This window comes from Cydia strobilella, chromosome 1, assembly GCF_947568885.1.
Source record: "Cydia strobilella chromosome 1, ilCydStro3.1, whole genome shotgun sequence".
In the NCBI taxonomy this organism is placed as follows: Eukaryota; Metazoa; Arthropoda; class Insecta; order Lepidoptera; family Tortricidae; genus Cydia; species Cydia strobilella.
Window position 1 is genome coordinate 34,825,844 of NC_086041.1, and position 23,740 is coordinate 34,849,583.

The following is a 23,740-nucleotide window of genomic DNA, read 5'->3' on the forward strand; positions in this document are numbered from 1 at the left end:
GCTGACGTCATAATGACGTATAAATGCTACCTGGGTTATTAGGATTTTATATTTTATTTATACGCTTTAGCTTATACGTTTAATAGCACTCACTGTAAAGCAAATAATAAAAGAAGTTCTAATTATAATCGATATTTTATTGAAACATAAATAAAACTAGTATAAGTACAAGATTCTCAAAGGTCTGTGCAGTATTTCAATACTGAACTGTGAACTGGGGTTACTTTGATTCGTGGGGTAACATTGATCATCGATTTTTAAATTATAAGGAATTAGTTTCTGAACGCTTTCATCGTCTATTTCGGTTAAGCATGCCAACCACATCATGAAATGTAAGTTCGCTCCCTAACTCCCTAATTCTCAAAAATCGATGATCAATGTTATCCCGCGAATCAAAGTAACCCCACTATGTACTAGGTTGACACTGTTGACAGGTTATGATTTCTGGGTGGAGCGTTGTTGGCGTCTTGTTTGCAACCACGCGCTCACAGCGGGGGCTCTGTTTGAAGCCCACTTAATGTTGTTGCGAACTGTTTCAAGCGCGCGTTTTCGCGCTGACGCGCCTGCGCCCGCGTCGGGGTACTTCGCGAAGAAATCTTGCATCTGTACAAAAAAAGACGCACTCAGGGAAATTACGCAAAAAATGTATGGAGCCAGAAAAGGTGCCAGGGGGGCGAAACTGATCCTTTCGGGCATTCTCGGCTCCGTTCGGCTCAGCATTGCTCCGAGCAATTATTAGGGTTGGCACGACTTGACGTCCTTTTGCGTGTACAGCCACAGATAAGATAATCATTTGAATTTTGACAACCCTAAATAGCCGAAAGGGATAGTACCATATATAAGAAAGGGACAGCACGATTCGTCCCTGAATGCAGATTTCAGAAATGTCTGTTCCAATGACGATTTGTGTAAACAATATTTCAATGGGAATAAATAAATCTATTCTCACCTCTGAGTTCCCATTACGAGTTGAATGAGTCAGTGATGCCCGGTACAACGGCGCCCAGGTACCGACTGTTGAGTGTGTAGCACTCCACTAGAGAGGGCCAACGATTGCTGACCTCCTCCTATATCAGAGTACGTGAAGGGTTGTAGTGTTCTCACCTCTTTGAGCTCCTTTTCTGAATGGAATGAGTTAGTGATGCCCGGTACAACGGCGCCCAGATACCGACTGATGCGCGTGTAGCGTTCCACTAGAGAGGGCCAACGATTGCTGACCTCCTCCTATATCAGAGTACATGAAGGGTTGTAGTGTTCTCACCTCTTTGAGCTCCTTTTCTGAATGGAATGAGTCAGTGATGCCCGGTACAACGGCGCCCAGGTACCGACTGTTGAGTGTGTATCGCTCCACTAGAGAGGGCCAACGATTGCGGACATCGTCCCATATTAGGGTGGTGCCTGATGGGTTGTTGCTGATCATTTGGATGACGTTTAGGTAGTCTTGGGCGCGGACGTTGGTTTCGTCCCACGCAAGGTCGAGATACCTTAAAATAATGAGATATTAGAATAGGTAATTTTTTCTGATTGACAAAGCGATTGCGAAACAAATTTCAGCTTTCGTATGTCCGGCTGTTCTCCCCTACACCTACAGATATTTCTCAACCGATTCTCGTGAAATTATGTGATTTACCGAGATTGTTTTTGTTTAACCCACAGTTTAAAAATCTTGAAATGTTTAAGACTGAAACCATTTAAGATTTAAAAACTTTACAGAAAACATATTGGAGATTTAAAATAGAAAATACAAACAAAAGATAGATCAAAATAGCAAAAGTCGTTTTTCAATGGAGCATCTTAGGCAGTGAGAATTATACCTACCGTAAAATGGGGTTACTTTGATTCGGGGGGTAACATTGATCATCGATTTTTGAGGAATAAGTAGTTGATTTTTGAACGCGAACTTAATCATTTTATACTCGTAATGTGGTTGGAATGCTTAACAGAAATAGATGATGAAAGCGTTCAGAAACGAATTCCTTATAGTTTAAAAATCGACGATCAAAGTTACCCCACGAATCAAAGTAACCCCAGTTTACGGTACTGTATTTTCCTTATGCTAGTATTACAGCCTCCGAAAGAGGGATGAGTACAGTTGTTTAATTTGACTGTTACTGACAAAATCGATTTGATATCATACTTTCTGAGTATAGACGTATCCCGCGGCGCCGCCAGCGCTTGCCTAATCTTCGTCTGCTCCTGCACGTCCTCTTCCCTCTTGTAGATCTGCCAGAGTTTGTCCCACTCTGTCAGTGTACCCTGTTTCATGCCTACAAGAAACATACAAAGGCAAGAATGTCAAAAGTTAAAATAATAATACATAGTAACTTTGTCCTTCTGACTAAAAGCAAAGATAGATATAACTCCGTAATAGATGGATACAGTCTAAGGAAAAAACGTGCCTCGAAAATCAAGAAAATTTGATTCTCGTTCAGAGGGCGCTACTAGCTTTGGCGTACTGTCGTATAGATGGCGTTGACGGTTTCGTTTGTTATTTAACAATTTTAACGCATATCAGTGAAAGAACATGGGTCAAAATCATAAAAATAATTAAAGCAAATAAAAAAAATCATTTATCCATATTTAAATACATTTTGTCGTATTTTTGTAAATCTTCATTTTTAGTTTTAAAGTGTGTCGACAGATGGCAGTGAATTTACTGGGGTTACAAAATTTACTATGACAGTACCGCTCTAGTATAAGTTACTCTATGCTAAAAGTATAAGATAAAGAGAGAACAAGAGATATGAAATGTTTTGTATATGTATAGGTATATTATGAATTTAGTCATACCACTTAAGAGCCACCGGCAAGTTCTGTTCTCCATACAAACGTAGTTACGCTCTCATTTTAAAACGACTAGCTAGATTGTTCTGAAACTTAGTACTTACAATAGGATGTATATTAAAAAAAACAGCGAATTTAAGTTCTTCATACAAAACTTGTTTTAGCTCTATTTCGATTGTTTTATATACTAGAGCTATATAAACTAATTTCAGACCTAAATATACCTCATATCATTGTATGTGCAAAGTTTTATTACAATCCAACACGTAGTTTTAAAATGAGAACGGAACTCCGTTTGTATGGGAAGGTGAAATTCGGCCGAGCTTGCCGGGGACTTAATTGATCGATAACAGGTAAGTACTCGTATATAAAATAAAACCTAATTGACAACCTGGCGTTTTGAGAACGTCTACATCGACGTGATATGACGTCGTTGGCGCCTTACCGTGGTAATACACTAGGGCCCTCAGGTCTGTCTCCACAGTCTTCACGTGCCCGGTGTCGTGGCTGTTCAGCCACTCGAGAAACATCCGTCGCACCTTGCTCTGAGCCGAGCTCAGACGTGATATGACGTCGTTGTCGCCTTACCGTGGTAATACACTAGGGCCCTCAAGTCTGTCTCCACAGTCCTCACGTGCCCGGTGTCGTGGCTGTTCAGCCACTCGAGAAACATCCGTCGCACATTGCTCTGAGCCGAGCTCAGACGTGATATGACGTCGTTGTCGCCTTACCGTGGTAATACACTAGGGCCCTCAAGTCTGTCTCCACAGTCCTCACGTGCCCGGTGTCGTGGCTGTTCAGCCACTCGAGAAACATCCGTCGCACCTTGCTCTGAGCCGAGCTCAAGACGTGATATGACGTCGTTGTCGCCTTACCGTGGTAATACACTAGGGCCCTCAAGTCTGTCTCCACAGTCTTCACGTGCCCGGTGTCGTGGCTGTTCAGCCACTCGAGAAACATCCGTCGCACCTTGCTCTGAGCCGAGCTCAAGACGTGATATGACGTCGTTGTCGCCTTACCGTGGTAATACACTAGGGCCCTCAAGTCTGTCTCCACAGTCTTCACGTGCCCTGTGTCGTGGCTGTTCAGCCACTCGAGAAACATCTGTCGCACCTTGCTCTGGGCTTTGGGGAGCTCCGCTTTAGTGGCCAGCGAAAGGATCGTGGTACGTAGGAGACTGTTGAAGTTTAACATTTAAAGTAATTGAGGTAAGGTAAGTTTTAAATCGTATCTCCTACAAAAGTAGCAAAAGCACTACATATATAATAACAAGACAAACGGCTATCGGTTCTTCAATCTTTTATCTCCATTTTTGTCTACCGGATTTTGAAAGAAATTAATACTTATTTTTTTTATGATTTTCTTAAACATTGTCTAAAAAACCCCTTTTTTCATATATCGATTGCTGCGAAAGATCTTACATATAAGAAATCTACATATGTGAGTCAATGTGACGTTTTCAAGCAAAAGGTACCACAATGTCGCTTACCATAAGGACGAAATTTGCTTGTATCTTTATACGAAAGACCTGTCAGAGCGTCCTTATGGTAAGCGACAATGTGGTACCTTTTGCTTAAAAAAGGTCACATATTTGGCGTCTCTAAAAACAGGTCTAAGGTTTTGATTTTAAACTAATTAACACAAAAGTTATGGCCGGAAAACCAGTTTTTTTGGCCTAAAATTGTTCAACTTTGATGCCAAATATCTCGAAGACAATGAACTTTGAAGTAAATATGGGATACTATATTGCTTGAGGCCGTTGCTGTTGTGTTATGTATGATAAGCTACAAAAAACATTAGAAAACTAAGGGATTCGGATCGAAGGTCATTTGGACATGGGATCTCCCTTAAGGGCATATTCTATATCGTGTTTGGTTAGAAAAAAAAGTACTTTTACTTCTACTTTTTCCTAGTCAGATAGATACACGATACCGATTATTATTATTATATACTTTATTTATCAAGTAACATGTAACATGGCTCATAAAAGCTGTGAAACATAAAAATTAAAATTAAAAATTAATAATAAAATTAAAACCCTTACCCTTTATACCCTTAAACGAACGGATTTCATAGGAGGAGGTTCTCAATTCGGTTGTATGTTTTTTTTTATGTTTGTTACTCCATAATTGTTATACCTTGTATATCAATCAATCAATCAATCAATCAATATATTTTATTTCAGACTAATGTCCATAGTGTTAGTGTACATTCCCTTAAGCCTATGTTAGTTAAACCTATACCAACTTATTATAACTTATAAACTATGCCTCTGGATCCCATATGTACATTGTCCCAATGTTTCCATGTTTGTGTATATGTATAGTCTGTGAAATTTACTTACCGCTCAATCACTCCCGAATTGCCAGATCCTTCGTCCACTTTAGTAAAAATAGGCGTGACAAGTTCTTGCATGTATAGCTGCCAACAATAATAATATTCAATTAGTTTTTGATTACATTATATTACTATTTACATTAATTACTTTGTTTTATGCAAATAAATTATTGATGAGAATTCGGATAAAATAAATACACCGTTAATAACCTAACACAAAATAATAAAAATTAATTAATACAAATTAATTAACCTTATCTACCTTACTTTATTATTAATAAAGTAAGGTAGATATAAGGTAGGAGTGTAAACCTGCTAAATCCATTTTTGATATTAATTTTATTTATTTTTAATTTTAATATCTACAAAGCCCAACTCAAAGCATAATTAATTGAAAAAGCTTTTTACTCTGTACTAGAATTCTTAAATGAAGATGTAACTATATGAAATATAATGTAATAACTAATGAAACTATGAAATATAATATAATAAAATATTTAATATGTAATTAATCGTGATGTAAAATGTAATAATATGTAATCTTCAATCGTAAGGTAAATTTAACAATATAAATATTGTTAAATTGTAATAATCGCAATGTAAAATTCCATTTTAATGTAAGTAAATTTAATAATATTTGATCTCTTATCTAATGTGAAATTCAATAACATGTAATATAATCTTTAATTGGAATGTCAAATTTAATATATTATGTATTGTAACCTATAATCGTGATCCTTAGCTACTTATTACTAATTACTTAGTTAGTAAGTTACGTAGGTAAGAATGTAGTTAATTAGTGAGTATTAAGTTGCAGTGCCCTACAGGGTTCATAGCTGATCAAAATTATTATGTAACATCTTATTATGTACCTATGAAGGCAATAAATGACTGAATACTGAATACTGAAAGTAGGTACAATATTTTCAAAAATAGATTTAGTAGATTTACATTCTCAACGAAATGGCAGTAATAATATTTAACTCTATTGACAGCTATTAAAGTTCAAATTTAAACAAATAATTTTATATGTTTTGCAGTAAGGGGTTAATACATTTTTGCCATCCGGGATCTTGAACTCAAAATCACTCAGCATATTGATTGATTAGCTAAATACATAATAGTTTTGTCTTCGGTTACCGCGATAGTTACTCATGAAATAAAACTATGAAAACGGATTATATCGCGTATATTGAATTTATAATACATCCCGACGTTTCGAACCCTTTACAGCACCCTTTACCCGTTGACCGCGAACGCTGTAAAGGGTTCGAAACGTCGGGATGTATTATAAATTCAATATACGCGATATAGTCCGTTTTCATAGTTTTATTTCATACATTATAGTTTAAATACCTTGAGATCGTCATGGGCGGGTGTATTAAGTAGTCTCAGTGACAAATCGCCGAATATGCCAGCGGCGGTCTGCCACGGCATATAGGCCTCCTCCACACTGAGGTAGGTCGTCAGGTCGAGGGCTAGCGAGTACGGCACGAGGCCTGCCTCGGCCAGCGCCGACACGTCGTCCAGCAAGTGCGAGCGATCTGATATCGTTAGCTGGAACAATAGGGAGCGTGCATCAACTAGGGTAGACCGAGGCGAATCGGATCACAGGGTGAATTGGATCAGACTGAAAATCTAATATTTAAAATATTTCTTATGACAGGCATCGCAGGTTAAGGAGAGACGTACGGTGTCATTTTAATGTGCTCATATCAATGCAAATATTTCTAATATCATCGGATTTCTCATGTTGATCCAATTTGCCTCGTATTTTCTCGGAAACATTCGTATTTGTCATGCTACTTCAGTCAACCTCAGTACTTTTTGTACCGAGACTGACTGAAATAGCAAGACATGTTCGTACGTTTCCGTAAAAATACGATATAAAATAACTATACACTAGGTACATCTGTAGTTTATACATTACATTTTACTTAGTTAATACAAATCAGATCCCTACCTGATCAGATCTCGCCTTCAACTGCTCAATCAAGCTCTCCCACATCTCCTGTGGGTAGTTCACCCGGTAGTACCCCACTTGGTTGTTATTTATCTTGAGCCAAGTAGCGTCCGGCTCCGATATTTCAACTGCAACAGAATAGGGCATTTGACTACCAGTCAACAGTCAAATCAGTTTCTTTTTTCGAACTGTCAAAACGATTTTGCTACTATGGAATTTATATAAAACACTCATGAATCTAACTGGATCGGACGTGAGGGGTGGGAGGAAATGACCGAACGGGATAGTCTTATGTATCTTTCAGTAGGAGTAGCAGAGAAAGCGCTGTTATTGTTTGTCCTTGTCACAGTCTCACTTATTTTTTTATTCCCCACCGTAAATTTAGTATGGTTTATGGGCTACAAATCTACTCGACCAATCATATTGTCGCATTGCGTGTGTTTGTCCGTCACGGGTGCACGCGTATAGCTTATCTATGTAAACACTAGCATGTGACGTCACGATCAAATTATCTACTCTTTATAGTTTTATACGGGTCTTAAAATAGAAATTGTGTCTAAAAATAACTGCTGTCTACGTTTCTCTATTAATCTTCTGGTGCTTTATTTCATGCATGGTGTAAAATAATTTATTTTAAACACAGTCAAATACCCTATTGTGATAAATTAATTTTTAACAAGCAGAAACGTCTGCGATCGATGCTATTAAGCTTAGAATAAATTTAAAAGTGGAAAAATTACTGACTTGGGTGAGACTTGAACTGACGGCCTCTGGATAGATACTCCAGCGCTCTGCCAACTGAGCCACCAAGACCTCATCCATAGTCAGCAAATCTTCCCACTATATGGGTCTAGGGGACCCTAGCGACATCTACCGTAAGAGTGTTACACTTCTTAAACGGCCACCGGAGTTCCAAGTCATATTGGAAATTCACCAGTTACGATGTGCTACCCATTCTAAATTAATTTTTAACAAGCAGAAACGTCTGCGATCGATGCTATTAAGCTTAGAATAAATTTAAAAGTGGAAAAATTACTGCCTTGGGTGAGACTTGAACTCACGGCCTCTGGATTCAAGTCTCACCCAAGGCAGTAATTTTTCCACTTTTAAATTTATTCTAAGCCTATAGTGATAGTCAGTTTATTGACCGAGCAAGCACAAAGCGCGAGCGATGCGTCTTAGTTTCAGCTTGGACATTAATTTCATATAGGGTAGACCGAGGCGAATCGGATCACAAGGTGAATTGGATCAGAATGAAGAATATTTCTTATGAAAGGCATCGCAGGTTAAGAGGAGAGACGTACGGTGTCATTTTAGTGTGCTCATATCAATGCAATATTTCGAATATCATCGGAATTCTCATGTTGACCCGATTCGCCCTGTGATCCGATTCGCCTCGGCTACCCTATCCGGATTTTTTACACGTCGCATTCTAGTGAAATAATTGTGAACAGGATCGATAATAAAGATTTTTTGAATTTAGTTTTTGGATTTTTTTCAAAATGGCGGAGCTATTGAGGTTCGCGAGATATACAGCTCACAGAGCCACTAGTGAAATAAAAATGTATTATTTATAGATCAATATACTTTCAAAGCGTGATATAAATATTATAAACGTTAGAAAATAATAAAATTTAATCAATAACATACCGTTTTCCTTTTTGTCTCCGAACCAGATTACTTTTTCGTTTACGCCGTTATTACTTTTGTATGTAACAGGCACAAACCACCGGTAACTGTAGAAAAACCAATCATACAGGATGATTTTTCAGACGTAAATAAAAAACAACCGGCCAAGTGCGAGTCGGACTCGCCCACCGAGGGTTCCGTACTTTTTAGTATTTGTTGTTATAGCGGCAACAGAAATACATTATCTGTAAAAATTTCAACTGTCTAGCTATCACGGTTCATGAGATACAGCCTGGTGACAGACAGACGGACAGACGGACAGTGAAGTCTTAGTAATAGGGTCCCGTTTTTACCCTTTGGGTACGGAACCCTAAAAATGGAATATCTTACTTATAATCGGAATCATTAGGTGACTCGGCCTCCGGGTCCAAGAGGAATCGCGATTGCGTGACGCGATAGGACGCGTCCTTCCTGGTCACCGTCAGTACCGGGTAACCCATCTGACGCGTCCATGTGTCCATTATGTACCTATAAAATGTTCATATTTTAACAAACAGGCTCAGGTAAAAAGGTGATAAGGTAAAAAACCGGCCAAGTGCGAGTCGGACTCGCCCACCGTGGGTTCCGTACTTTTTAGTATTTGTTGTTATAGCGGCAACAGAAATACATCATCTGTGAACATCTCAACTGTCTAGCTATCACGGTTCGTGAGATACAGCCTGGTGACAGACAGAGACCACCGTCAAAAGTCAAAAGCATTTATCACACATATCACATATACACATATTTATTTATCTTTTTCTTTTTATGTGTAACAGGGCGGACACGTTTTTGTTTTGTCTTAGGCCTTAAAATCATTTGTGGTATTTTCTATAAAAAGGGACCTTATTGTCGATGGCGCCTACGCCATTATAAACGATGCTCTGATGTAAATACAATGCCGCGCGTGTCGCGCGACGCTGTGCGGCGTAAGCGCCATCGACAATAAGGTCCCCTTTCACAGAAAATGCCCCATTTGAGAAAATTCATACAGATACAAGACAGGTTCTAAATGTGCAAACGGACCGCGAGCCAGGCGCAAATTTCGTCAGTCATCGCCTCCCGGGCGAAAACTCGTATAGCGGTTAACGGCTATGTATGATGAACCCTCGTGGACGTCAGCTGCCGCTCCGTTGGTGGGTTGAGGAATGGCAGCAAATAAAGTCTATAAAAAAATTGTTGTCATCCCCTCCCGCTTGATACTTTATCAGATGATAGTTTAGATGCTATTGTTAATAAACAAAATCGTCAGCCGATTATATCGCCGAGTTTCTGCCCGGGAGGCGATTGGTCATGGAAATCTGTTCCTGGCCCGCAGTCTAAAAAAAACTCACGTAAGATTAAGATCGGGGTTGCCCTTCTTGAAGTAGGGCTCCAGCGAGGCGAGCAGGTCCTGCGTAACCGTGTTCCCGAACTTGTGCTTCTTGAGATAGTCCGACACACCCATGCGGAAGTTCTCCTCGCCTATGAAACCTTCCAGCATACGTAATACTGATGAACCCTGGGGAAGTCATTCTTACATATTTTTTATGTGACAGCAAACGAGAAGACGAGCCGCCTGATGGGAAGCAGTAATCGTCGCCCATGGACATAAGCAACATCACAGAGCCACTGAAGAGTGAATTTTAGAACCCTAAATACCCGCTTCTTGAAGTATCCCATGTCGTAGCGCAAAGGAAATAGGACCTCAGGACGCAACTCATTCCATATTCTGCAGAAATTTCGCAAAAATAGAAAGACCACATAAATATAAAAAATAGGTAATTGGATAAAAATCTCTTAAACTTGGCCAGAGTGTAGTAAGCAGCATATATTTTTAGCCCATAATGCCGGCGCCACACTAACAGGAAACGCCGTTATTATCGCTATAAAAGACGATTCTCATACGCACTGGGATTGTACAGGTTTTTAAAGGGTCGGCAACGCGCGTGTAATATCTCTGGTGTTGCAGGCGCCCATAGGCTACGGTAACTGCTTACCATCAGGCGGGCCGTATGCTTGATTGCCACCGACGTGGTATAAAAAAAAATATCGCGATAATTAACGGTGTTTTCCGTGAGTGTGACCCAGGCATAGACATAGCGTACAAGCGTGCCGACTTTTTCATACAAAATTTACGCATAATATAATTTTAAAATTACTTATCTGTGATAGGAAATATGTTCTTGCTTTTGGGTGCTCGCAATTTTTGGGCTGTTGCAGTTAATTATCATGCAACGAAGCATTTTTTAAGTTTTCACGGACGTCCGGCTGCAACAACTGACGCGCGTGTACTGTAAAGAGCGACGGTCAACCTCGACGCTTGGTCGGGGTTCGGACACGCGAAGTAGATGCATTTGCGTCTTCTATGGTATATTTATTTCTGTGGTTGCATCTAATAATCCAAATATGGTTAAGTTACCTTGTTGTAAGAAATGGAGTCAAATATGGCAGTGATCTGATCAGGTGTCTCTACAGTTTGCACGATGGGATGACTCGAGAGCTTCGCGTCCGTCACCATCACGGTATGCATCCCTTTCAAGAATTGATCAAGCTGAAATATAAACATAATTTTCATTTCGCAATTAAAACGGTGTAAGTACTTGCCTCGGCAAAATACATACTTGACATTTTTAGCGATATTCGATAATTTACATCAGGGATGTTGCGAATATTCGCATCCGCATCCGCGACCGCGGAGCTTCCGCATTATTTTGAACATCCGCATCCGCATAAAATCTATGCGGAGCTTAATGCGGATGCGGATGTGGAACAGGTAGGTGCAGGAACGTCTTAGCGGCGGCGTAGGTGCTAGGTAATTTCGTCATTAGCCAATAGGAATCTCGTTTCGTTTTTGTGATTCATCGATTGAGCACTTTGCCCTATGATGGAAAGCGACAAGAAGTGAAAAGTTTGTTTTATTTGAACTTTAGTATAGTAATGCGATTGTAGGGCACCTATATTCTTGTTCAAATACTAAAAGTTTCGTTTTTTATAATAAAAAAATACTAAAATGTAATATTTGACGTTTTTTATGTGCCTAATCTTGACATCCGCATCCGCGGATGTGAGCCTTTAATAATTCGCATCCGCATCCGCGTCCGCGGATGTCAAAAAATCGGCATCCGCAACATCCCTGATTTACATGAGTGATGCATTTTAAATATCTCAATATATCTGAGTCACGGAAGTTTTCTAGTTAAAAATTAATATGTCTCACCATAGTCCAGGAAGGCTCGATGGCGTTCAAACATTTCACCTGCATGTAGGACGCGAAGCCCTCGTTCAGCCACAAGTCGTCCCACCATTTCATAGTCACTGCGAAAAAGATAAATACCTAAATAAATGTGGCTGTCCATTAGAAAAGGGTCCTTTTGCTTCATTTGCACAAGGAACCTTTCCATCAGAGAAGGGTACAATCGAAGGCATATCGATCCAGACAAATGGCTCAAAAATATGTGAACACGACTTTATTTTCTAAGGTGTAAGAGCGTACACATATTTGTGAAACTTTGGGAATGTTTATGCCCTCGACAAATAGGTTCGCGTATTTTCGGCAGAAAAATACACTTCGTTTTTTAATTAGAAAAAATAAAAAGGCGCCAAAGCAAATCTTATAATATGTTTTTACTTTTTTCTGTGAAAATATATACGTAAAAACGTTGCTTCTGTAAAATATTTCTATTATTATATTTGTATTTATTGCGCCATTTTTGAGAAAAGCGCTATATATGACTCGGCTGGAAGGCTACTTGCTGGTTTCGGATTCAATTAAACGGACTCCCAAGGTCGTCCGTTTAAAACGAATCCTCAGCCAGCAAGTAGCTACTTCCGAGCCTCGACAATAATGTTCTATTGACAGTTTGCCATCCCTATTAAAGGGCTTATTACACTTTGCTAAATTTAGTAACTATCAAGAGGGACGCCGCTATACGTGAGACGCGATAAGAGATACATCTTATCGTTTTTCACGTATAGCGGCGTCCCTCTTAGGATAGTGTAATAAGCTCTTAACCTTCACGTACCCAAGTTCCCGAACCACATGTGCGCCAGCTCGTGCGCGATGGTGTTGGCCACGCTGATCTTGTTCTGCGCCGAGGCCGTGGCCTCGTCCACTAGGAAGGAGGTCTCGCGGTACGTCACCAGGCCCCAGTGCTCCGTGGCTCCAGATATGTAGTCAGGGATCGCTATCATGTCTATAATAAGCTCTTAACCTTCACGTACCCAAGTTCCCGAACCACATGTGCGCCAGCTCGTGCGCGATGGTGTTGGCCACGCTGACCATGTTCTGCGCTGAGGCCGTAACCTCGTCCACTAGGAAGGAGGTCTCGCGGTACGTCACCAGGCCCCAGTGCTCCGTGGCTCCCGATATGTAGTCAGGGATCGCTATCATGTCTATAATAAGCTCTTAACCTTCACGTACCCAAGTTCCCGAACCACATGTGCGCCAGCTCGTGCGCGATGGTGTTGGCCACGCTGATCTTGTTCTGCGCCGAGGCCGTGGCCTCGTCCACTAGGAAGGAGGTCTCGCGGTACGTCACCAGGCCCCAGTGCTCCGTGGCTCCAGATATGTAGTCAGGGATCGCTATCATGTCTATAATAAGCTCTTAACCTTCACGTACCCAAGTTCCCGAACCACATGTGCGCCAGCTCGTGCGCGATGGTGTTGGCCACGCTGATCTTGTTCTGCGCCGAGGCCGTGGCCTCGTCCACTAGGAAGGAGGTCTCGCGGTACGTCACCAGGCCCCAGTGCTCCGTGGCTCCAGATATGTAGTCAGGGATGGCTATCATGTCTGCAATAAAAAAAAAATATTGGCTGCGGCCGCGGACTGGACGCGAACGGTTTATTCAATTAAGGCTACTGTTTAATTTCGCCGCTAGGGGCGCTAGTGTAGATAGAGGTCTTTCTAAATGTCAAATGCATAGTTTGGGGGGTTTCAAGCTTTTTTATCGGGAATTTTCAGTAAATAATTGTGGTAAATCTTTGTCCATCTTTGATTAATCATGGTAAACAATAAGCTCAATAAATGTTAATGGTTTAAAAAAAGTGCCAACTAAAATATATGCAAAATTAAACAGGTTGAAAAAATGACACATTTAGACGTTAAAATACCTTTGTGTATATTAGAAGGTATTGATTTAAAAAAAATAAGCATAGAAGAATTTTGAGATCTGTTTTTCTGGACCTACATCTACAGTGGCGCCAACTGGTGAGCACAAAAACGCTAGCCCTCATTGTACACAAAAAGTACTGGCAATTTAACCACCTGTACATAATAAGAAAGTATTAACAAACCTAGTTTTGGCAGAGGAAATGGCACTTCATAATACTGTATGTAGAACTCCGTTGCTCTCTTCCCGATACTCTGAGCAAAATCAATTTTGTGCGTCTGGTCCTTCTGCGCGAATGATCGCAATATAAAGTTACTTCCTATACCATTGGAGTTGATCTCTGTTTCTTTGGAGGCAAAGTCACAAATCACGAAGCAGGCTAAGTATGTTGACATGGGGACGCTAGTTGCAAACGTTACAATTTCTGAGGATGTTTTATCATCACGAGACCTGGATATTTCCTGAAAAGATTAATAAGGTACAATTTAAATTTTATGCTTATTCAACTTATTAACACTTTGAACGGCACGCCTATCGTGAACGGCACGCCTATCATGAACGGCACGCCTATCATGAACGGCACGCCTATCGTCCGCGGCGTCATCGTGGACTTTGATGGAATGCATGAAAGGCAAGGCGAACCATTCACAATTGGGAGAGGAGTGAGACAAGGCGACCCACTCTCTCCAAAACTATTTATAGCGGTTCTGGAGGATATTTTCAAGAAAATGGACTGGAATCGAAAAGGAATATGGATATCAAACAAAAAACTAACGCATTTAAGATTTGCTGATGACATAGCCATCTTTAGTGAATCAGCAAAAGATATGGAAAAAATGCTACAAGAACTGGACTTTGAAAGCAAAAAAATCGGCCTGCACATGAATGCATCTAAAACTAAAATCATGTCAAACTACAACAAGAAGACTATCAAAATAGAGGAAAAACCCATAGATTATGTGGAAGACTATGTATATCTGGGAAAATTAGTATCTTTCGCAACAACCAGTAATGAAAATGAAATTGATAGAAGAATAAACACAACCTGGAAGAAATACGCCCAGTAAAAAGAAATTCTCAAAGGCAATTACAATCTTAACATGAAAAAGATCATAATGGACTCCTGCATTCTTCCAAGTTTGACATATGCATGCCAAACATGGGTTTACACGGAAAGAGCGAAGAACAAAATTCTATCTTGCCAGCATGCAATGGAAAGAAGTATTTTAAATTTAAGAAGAATACAAAAAACAAGAAATATAGACATCCGCAAGAGAACAAAGATAACAGATGCCCTGCAGTTTAGTCTGAAACAAAAGTGGAGGTGGGCAGGTCATGTAGCAAGATATCAGGATCAAAGGTGGACAAATCTTGTAACAAAATGGCCAGGCCCAGCTGGAAAGAGAAGAGCGGGAAGGCAAAGAAAAAGATGGGCAGATGACATTGTACAGGCTGCGGGAAAAAAATGGATGGATGTTGCCACCGACAAAGAGAGGTGGAGACAGATGGAGGAGGCTTATACCCTTGGGGACCACTAATGTGGGATAAAGCTAAATAATAATAATAATATCTATCTATCTATCTATCTAGCCCTTTTATTCTGAGCTAGAGTATGTCCCGTAGCTCAGTGTGCCGCTTGGCAAAGGCCTCCTCTAGCTCTTTGCATTGAGGTCTGTCGTGGGCCACTCTTCTCCAGTTCGGGCCCGCTGTGAGTTTGAGTTCATCCTCCCATCTTGTTCGAGGTCTCCTCTGGCCCCATGTACAACCTCTTGGATACCAATCTGTTACTATTTTGCTCCATTTTTCCCGCCTGTCTCTCAACATGTGGCCAGTCCATCTCCACTTCTGCTGATCTATTTTAGTGAGTATGTCGGTCACTTTTGTTTTTTGTCTCAGGTCTTCATTTCTCACTTTGTCTAGTCTGCGTGTTCCCGTCATACTTCTTTCCATTGATCTCTGGCAGTACTTAAGCCTGTCTCGGTGCTCTTTGTTGAGTGCCCATGTCTCACATCCGTATGTAATGCAGGGTAAGATACATGTGTTAAATACTTTTCTTTTTATGGTAATGCTGAGATTAGTGGACTTCATGACTTCCTTCATAGACCAATATTTTTTCCATCCATTGGTAATTCTTGTATTTATTTCTTTGCTAGTGAGGTCTAATAATAATAAAATAATTTAAATTTTATGCTTATTCAACTTATTAACACTTTGAACGGCACGCCTATCGTGAACGGCATGCCTATCATGAACGGCACGCCTATCGTCCGCGGCGTCATCGTGGACTTTGATGGAATGCATGAAGGTTGATATTGTGCGAAGACGCGCGCGTCATTTGACGTCTTTGGCGGTCAAAGGGTTCATGTGTATGCATTCTGTGTATGTAAATTTCGAACATGTATTCTTCAAGGGCATGAAAATGTAATTTAGAACTTTTAGTGACTTCTATGCAGACAAAGTGTCATTAAATCTGAATTAAGATGCACAACTTATGAAATTTGTGCAAAGCCACAGAATAAGTATCAGTACTAATAGTACTGTACTATCATACAGAAAGGAAACTGAAGTTTGACAGCAAATCAGGGACAAATCATGCTGTCCCTTTCCTATGTATGGTACTATCCCTTTCGGCTTTTTAGGGTTGTCAAAATTCAGGGTATTATCTTATTTGTAGTACACGCAAAGGGACGTCAAATTGTGCCAACCCTAATAATTGCTTGGAGCAATTGTGCCGAACGGAGCCGTAAAAGCCCGAACGCTCTAGTTTCCTACCCCTAGCAAGACCAAGCACAACTTATGAAAAGCAAGCATACTTAAAGCTTCTTAATCGAAAGACCACATGAAAGTGTATTGAATATCATGTATACACCCCACATTGGATCTTCTATTAATATACTTAATCTATGACAGCTAATTGAAGTTTGCTGCATCTATGTGCGTTACTCTATCTATGGCACTTCCTGTCAAACATCTCTACAACGCGAACATGGCTCCGTAATTATGATATTTACTTTAAATACTAATCTTAAGGAATCTTTTAAGTCTTTTATCAAACTTGGACTCACAATGTTGTAAGTTTATTATTTATTCAATAATAAAACAACATTGGCTGGATTTCGGCATTTTATTGAAGACACATGTAAGTAACCTTCCTTTCATATCCTCGGCGTACGCGAACCACAGCGCACTGATCTGCCAATAGGTTATTGCCCCAGATATAACGCCGTGAGATTGTATCTGCAAAAATATACACCAAGAAGGTGCAAGATATATACGTTTTGAGGTTACATGTGGATCAGACAGATTTGCACTTATCCCCTCGTGCAATCTGTTACATCTTCATCCGAATCCAGCCATAACTTAAAAGATGTCTTCAAAGCATACGGAAATCCCCATCGAGAAGTTGGATGGCATCAATACATACGTAAATTGGAAATTTGCCATGCAAATGGTACTGACCCTTGACGGATTGTGGACTTGTGTCGAAGGTACCAACACCGATGCAACCAATGAAGCCCGTGCCTTGGCCCGTATCTGTCTAGCGATTAAGCCTAATTTATACCAATATGTGCGTGAAGCGAAGACCGCAAAAGACGCTTGGAAGAAGCTAGCAGATACATTCGAGCCGAAGGGTCTTTACAGGAAAGTGCTACTTCTCCGGCAATTACACAAGATTGAATACAAGCAATATAGTGGGATGTCGGATTATATCGAGGCGGTTATGCGGTTGGTGCAGCAACTGGCAGACATCGACAAAACTATCGAGGACGATGAAGTAGCTGAGATATTGCTTTCCGGCCTGCCCCAGGAATTTGACAATCTTGTTTCTGGTCTGGAGACTGCCTGCTTGACAAGCAAATTAAGTAGTGAAGTGGTCCGGACGCGCCTGCTTCAGGAGGAGCATAGGCGCAATGGAGAGGAGAACGCTACAGCTTTACATGTTAAGAAGAAGAGTCCCTTATACTGCAGCTTTTGTAAGAGGAATGGACATACAGTAAAACGGTGTTTCAAAAAGAAAAGGGAGGAGCAGAAGGATCCGCATACTCACTCCATGTATGCATCAGCGAATGCGGCCTGCAGTGAAGATGCTCAAGATTTTATAGTGGATTCAGGCTCGACATCCCATATGTGTTCTAATAAGGACCTTTTTAGTGAAACCCAAGGTAAAAATTCTGTTGTTTTTATTGCTAATGGTCATAAACTGTGTAGTAATGATACCGGTAGGGTTCCTATATGTTCTAACATAAGCCTAAATAATGTTCTCCATGTGCCAGACCTTACCAATAATTTATTGTCAGTGGGACGTATTGCCGATAGGGGATATACTGTCATTTTTACTAAGGATAACTGTCGAATATATAAAGATTGTAAAATCACAGGCAACCAAGTTTTGACTGCTAGGAAAGAGAAAGGGTTGTATAAAGTGAAGGTGCAAGGGCGGCCTGTCTTCGAGGAGGAGTCTCTCAAGCCCATGCACAGGCAAGGGACAGAGAAGGCTCATGCTGCGTCAGATGTGTCTATGGGCAGATGGCATTCCCGTTTTGGACATTTGTCGGAAGAAGGTATGCGTACGCTGGGTGATGGGAAACACTGCATGAATTTTCGTTTTCAGGAAAAAGACATGAGTGGTAGCTGCGTGTCGTGCTTGTCTGGAAAAATGCCTAAGGCACCTTTTCCAGTCAGCACTAGTCGTGCTACTGTCCCAAACCAGCTTATACACTCCGACGTCATTGGCCCGATGCAAGTACGCTCATGGGGCAACGCACGCTACTTGCTGACCTTCACTGACGACTATACCCGAAAGACATGGGGCTACCTGATGAAAAATAAATCTGAGGTGAGTTCCCATTTTATTAATTTCAAAAGCCTAGTTGAGAAACAGAAGGATTTGCCAATTAAAGTGCTTCGCACAGATAATGGTACAGAGTATGTTAATCATAGACTCAGTAGTTATCTTCAGCAGCACGGTATTATTCACCAGACCACTGTACCTTATTCGCCCCAACAGAATGGTGTTGCGGAACGTGCAGGTAAAACGATTTTTGACAAAGCAAGAGCAATGTTACATGAATCCGGCCTTTGTAATCGCTACTGGGGAGAGAGCGTAATGTGCGCGATTTATTTAAAAAATAGGTCTCCTACCAGAGCTTTGTCGGGTGACATTCCTGAACGCTTATGGTCTGAGTCTGATGTAGATGTTAGCCATTTACGCGTCTTTGGATGCCTTGCTTATTCTTTGATTCCTAGTCAAAAACGTCGTAAGCTTGATCCGAAAGCGAAAGCTTACATATTTGTGGGTTATGGTGAAAACTGCAAAGGTTATCGTTTGAGTGATCCTGCCAATCCTCGTAACGTAATTCTTGCAAGGACAGTAAACTTTTTAGAGGATAAATTTCCTGGAAAATATGACAGTTGCAAGCCAAGTTGTGGAGATGAATTTTATTTTTATAATGTTGACATGGATATTGGCAATTTTAATAATGTTAATAATTTAAATTCAAATGAATCTAGTCAATGTATTTTAAATGATGAATTAATTTTAAATAATGAATTGAATTTAAATAATGAAGCCAATTTTAATAATGAACGTGATAAATCTGACAAATCTTGCTCAATTAGCCCTCGTCACATTTCAGATGCGGAGTCACCGACGCCACCTGCGTGGTCGCCGCTGTCTGAAAGATATTGTACTGGCGATGAAGGTGATGATGACGCGCGTGATGAAGACTATGTGCCGGTGGGCTCTGAGTCTTCGCTTCCTGCGTCATCACTTGATAGTAATGACAAAGGTAATGGAGCTTGTGACCCGCTGGGCGCTGTGTCTTCTGTGCCGGAGTCTGCTTCACCTGGTAAGGAGTCGATGTCGTCGGCTGTTACCGACACATTTAGCTCACGCCCCGTACGTAGTACGAGAGGTACTGTTCCTGGCAGATTTGACGACTACGATTTATCCATGTTATCAACGATGGCTGATGGTTCATTAGATGAACCCTCGTCATATGAAGAAGCTGTGAACTCGCCAGAAAAGGATAGTTGGTTCGAGGCGATGCAATGTGAGTATAACTCTATGATCAAGAATAATGTTTGGACGCTAGTCGATCGGCCCAAAAATGAAAATATCGTAAAATGTAAATGGGTATTTAAAAAGAAACTAGATGATTCAGGTAAAGATTCTAAATTTAAAGCAAGACTGGTTGCTCGTGGCTTTAGTCAGAAAGAGGGGATAGACTACACTGACATTTTTTCACCTGTTGTAAGGCACAGCACTTTGAGAATCTTATTTTCTCTTGCAACTGAATTAGAACTAGAAATTGATCATATAGACGTTACTACTGCATTTTTAAACGGAGAACTTAATGAACAAATTTTCATGGAGCAACCATCAGGTTTTAAACAAAATGACAAAGTTTGTTTATTAAATAAGAGTATTTACGGGCTAAAGCAGGCTAGCAGAGTGTGGAATACTAAAATACACTCAGTTTTATCACACAATGGATATGTTCAAAGTAAATGTGAGCCATGCATCTACATTAAGAAAACTGAGACTGAATATGTAATAATAGCTCTGTATGTTGATGATTTTTACATCTTTCATAGCAATTGTATTAAAAATGTTTTAAAACTCTTGCAAGACAATTTCGAAGTTCGCCATTTAGGTAAACTACAGAATTGTTTGGGAATGAATGTTCACAGGCAAAATGGCGTAACTACATTAGATCAGTCAGCATACATAAGACGTTTATTAGTTAAGTACAATATGATAAATTGTAAGGCTGTATCCACACCACTGCCTGTAAATAATAAATTTGAAAAGCCAGATAAAGCATGTTTAAATGATGATGCATATAAATATAGGCAATTATTGGGCAGTTTGATGTATTTAAGTGTTTGTACAAGACCTGATATATCATTTGCATGCAGCCAGTTAGGTATGTTTAGTAATTGTTTTAATGAAAATCACTGGCGCGCCGCAAAACGTGTTCTGCGTTATTTAGCTGGTACAGTTAATTATGGACTGTACTTTACCAAAAGCAATAGTTTTGATATTAATGCTTACACAGACGCAGACTGGGCAAACGATATATCGGACCGTAGATCTTACACTGGGTTTGTCATAAAATTAGGCGAAAATGTCATCAATTGGGAGGCCCGAAAGCAACGTTGTATAGCTCTATCAAGTTGTGAATCAGAGTATATCGCTATTGCTGACGTTTGTAAAGATATTTGCTTTGTTAAAAATTTCATTTGTGAAATTATAAACAAAACTTGTAATGTAATTGTATTTAACGACAGTCAAAGTGCACAAAAGTTGCTTCTTATAAAAGATCACTCCCATAAGAGAACTAAACACATAGACCTAAGATACCATTTTGTCAAAGATTTAGTTCAAAGGAAATACCTAAGTGTAAAGTATTTGCAAACTGACCGTATGGTGGCAGACGTACTAACTAAGCCATTATGTAGTCAGAAACATAACAACTTTGTGAAGGCATTGAATCTTAAACCGTGTTAAGCTTGTGATAAAATATGTTTTTAATGTTATGTTAAGTTATGCATCATCTCTTGTTCTACTTATGTCTAGCATGCTATTATGAGACATTGTGCATCATGTTAATTTTAAGCTCTACCATACTTGCTTGCCCATGTTTTGTATGTTTATGTAGAGCCATATTTGCAGTTTGCAATCTCAGGATTGATATAATCCAATGTGAGGCGTAAGGAGGAGTATTGAATATCATGTATACACCCCACATTGGATCTTCTATTAATATACTTAATCTATGACAGCTAATTGAAGTTTGCTGCATCTATGTGCGTTACTCTATCTATGGCACTTCCTGTCAAACATCTCTACAACGCGAACATGGCTCCGTAATTATGATATTTACTTTAAATACTAATCTTAAGGAATCTTTTAAGTCTTTTATCAAACTTGGACTCACAATGTTGTAAGTTTATTATTTATTCAATAATAAAACAACATTGGCTGGATTTCGGCATTTTATTGAAGACACATGTAAGTAACCTTCCTTTCATATCCTCGGCGTACGCGAACCACAGCGCACTGATCTGCCAATAAAGTGACAGTGCAAAAATGCCGCAAATGCTCAGCTCAAGGTAAAAAAATCCTTTTAAAATTTTTTTTGTTTTTCTTAAGAAAAACTTTCATTATTCCTTTTTGAAATGCCACACTGCAGTGTGACAGCAGGTCTGCAGGCTAGCATGCACTGGGCCCAAGACAGAGCGGCCTCGAGAGCACTGGTGAAGAGTGTCCACACTCGTCACATCCTTCAGCCATGAGGTTACGACAAGGAAGAAGAATTCCTTTTTAAAACTACTTTGATTAATAGTATTTCCAGCTTAGTAGCATATAAAAAATATAGGACTTACATTCATATTGGAGAGGGCTACATAATTCTCCGGTTTTACAAGAGTGATATCATACGTTGCCTTGAAATCCGGCTCGTCAAAGCAGGGGAAAGCTTGCCGGGCATATGTTGGCTGAAACTTGCTTGCCACCATTGTCCTGAAAATGAAATAAATTAAATAAATAAATAAATATAAATAATAAATAAATAAATAAATAAATATAGGACATTCTTACACAGATTGACTAAGTCCCCCAGTAAGCTCAAGAAGGCTTGTGTTGTGGGTACTTAGACAATGATATATATAATATACAAATACATAAATACATAGAAAACACCCAAGACTGGAACAAATATCTGTGCTCATCACACAAATAAATGCCCTTACCGGGATTCGAACCCAGGACCATCGGCTTCACAGACAGGGTCACTACCCACTAGGCCAGACCGGTCGTCGATAAATAATATTCTCCCAGAGACTTAACCCATAGATGCCCATTGGGTCATGACCAACTGAATAAAACTCGCTCCTACGCATTAAAATTAGTACAAGAGTGATCCTGGAACCTCAAGGAGTCCAGACCAAATACTAGTTATGGGCCTAAATGGGTTAAGTCTATGTACCTCCGTACTTTTGTTTTGTTTAAAAAGAAAACTAATAGAATACTATTTCCCATTCCCACAGATTTCACTTCTAGTTATTGTTTAGTATTTGTCTAACATTTTGTATGGTGTCTATATAATGAAACTTAATTTTAAACCCAACCAACCCAACCTACACAACCCAAAACTTTAAAATAATGTAATTTATTTCATGTAATTTAATGTAATTAAAATAATGTAATCTATCTCATGTAATTAAATTAAATTTTTGAGGTGTAATATGTAACAATATGAATGAGTACAAATGAGTATGAGTATGAGTAAAGACACAAGACAATTTCTTCTCAAAAAACAAAGACTGGGAATCGCAAACATAAGCATAGGAATGTTGTATTGTACATTTTTATTAACATGAACATTACATACTTGCCATCTCTCAGCCGTGACGAATAAAACCCAACAATTTTCTGTGTTAATTTGCCTTCAAAATCTATATCTATCTGGTAACTACCGGGGCTCAAAGGATCATTAAACTCGATCAAAAGTTGTTCAAGATTTTCCACCTCCACATATTTCAATACCGGTATTTCTCTGTCGCCCCTGAACACTTGAACTTTACTTATATCTAAAAACTTGGAATGGAGGTTCACATAGTTCTTTTCCTGCTTTAGAACGATGTTGATTTTAACGTTTCCTTGGAAAATACCGGTGTCCAGGTTAGGCCTCAACAACAGTTTGTAGTTCACCGGACGAACTAGGGAAGAAAGCCTTTCGAAAAGTGTTATATTCAATGGCGGACCCATTATTAAACACTGTGTCAACCATGTGTTAACACGCAGCTACTAGTAATTTGTCGAGTTTCTAACAAATAAAACGAAATAAGTAAAGTGATCGTAATAATGATAAACAATTTTTAACGTTACAA

At 39.7% G+C, this 23,740-nt stretch overlaps 1 protein-coding gene across 2 annotated transcripts; it reads right to left on the reverse strand.

Moving 5' to 3' along the window:
• Positions 1-207: 207 nt before the first annotated feature.
• On the reverse strand, positions 208-23,733 carry LOC134745067 (glutamyl aminopeptidase-like). 2 transcript variants are annotated; one of them, XM_063679041.1, is made up of 16 exons: positions 23,242-23,733; positions 22,235-22,370; positions 14,028-14,304; positions 13,354-13,524; positions 11,952-12,049; positions 11,154-11,285; positions 10,087-10,253; positions 9,104-9,241; positions 8,735-8,820; positions 7,085-7,212; positions 6,478-6,678; positions 5,129-5,205; positions 3,804-3,961; positions 2,138-2,267; positions 1,262-1,484; positions 209-603 (listed from the first exon to the last, which is right to left on the reverse strand). In XM_063679041.1, exons 1-16 carry the CDS (start codon positions 23,616-23,618, stop codon positions 436-438), a joined length of 2,667 nt encoding a protein of 888 aa, XP_063535111.1. In that variant the 5' UTR covers positions 23,619-23,733; the 3' UTR covers positions 209-435. The 2 variants fall into 2 exon arrangements, with proteins under 2 accessions (XP_063535110.1, XP_063535111.1); XM_063679040.1 differs by lacking the exons at positions 13,354-13,524; positions 14,028-14,304; positions 22,235-22,370; positions 23,242-23,733 and adding an exon at positions 12,757-12,950 and having other exon boundaries at positions 208-603.
• Between the last annotated feature and the right edge of the window lie 7 nt (positions 23,734-23,740).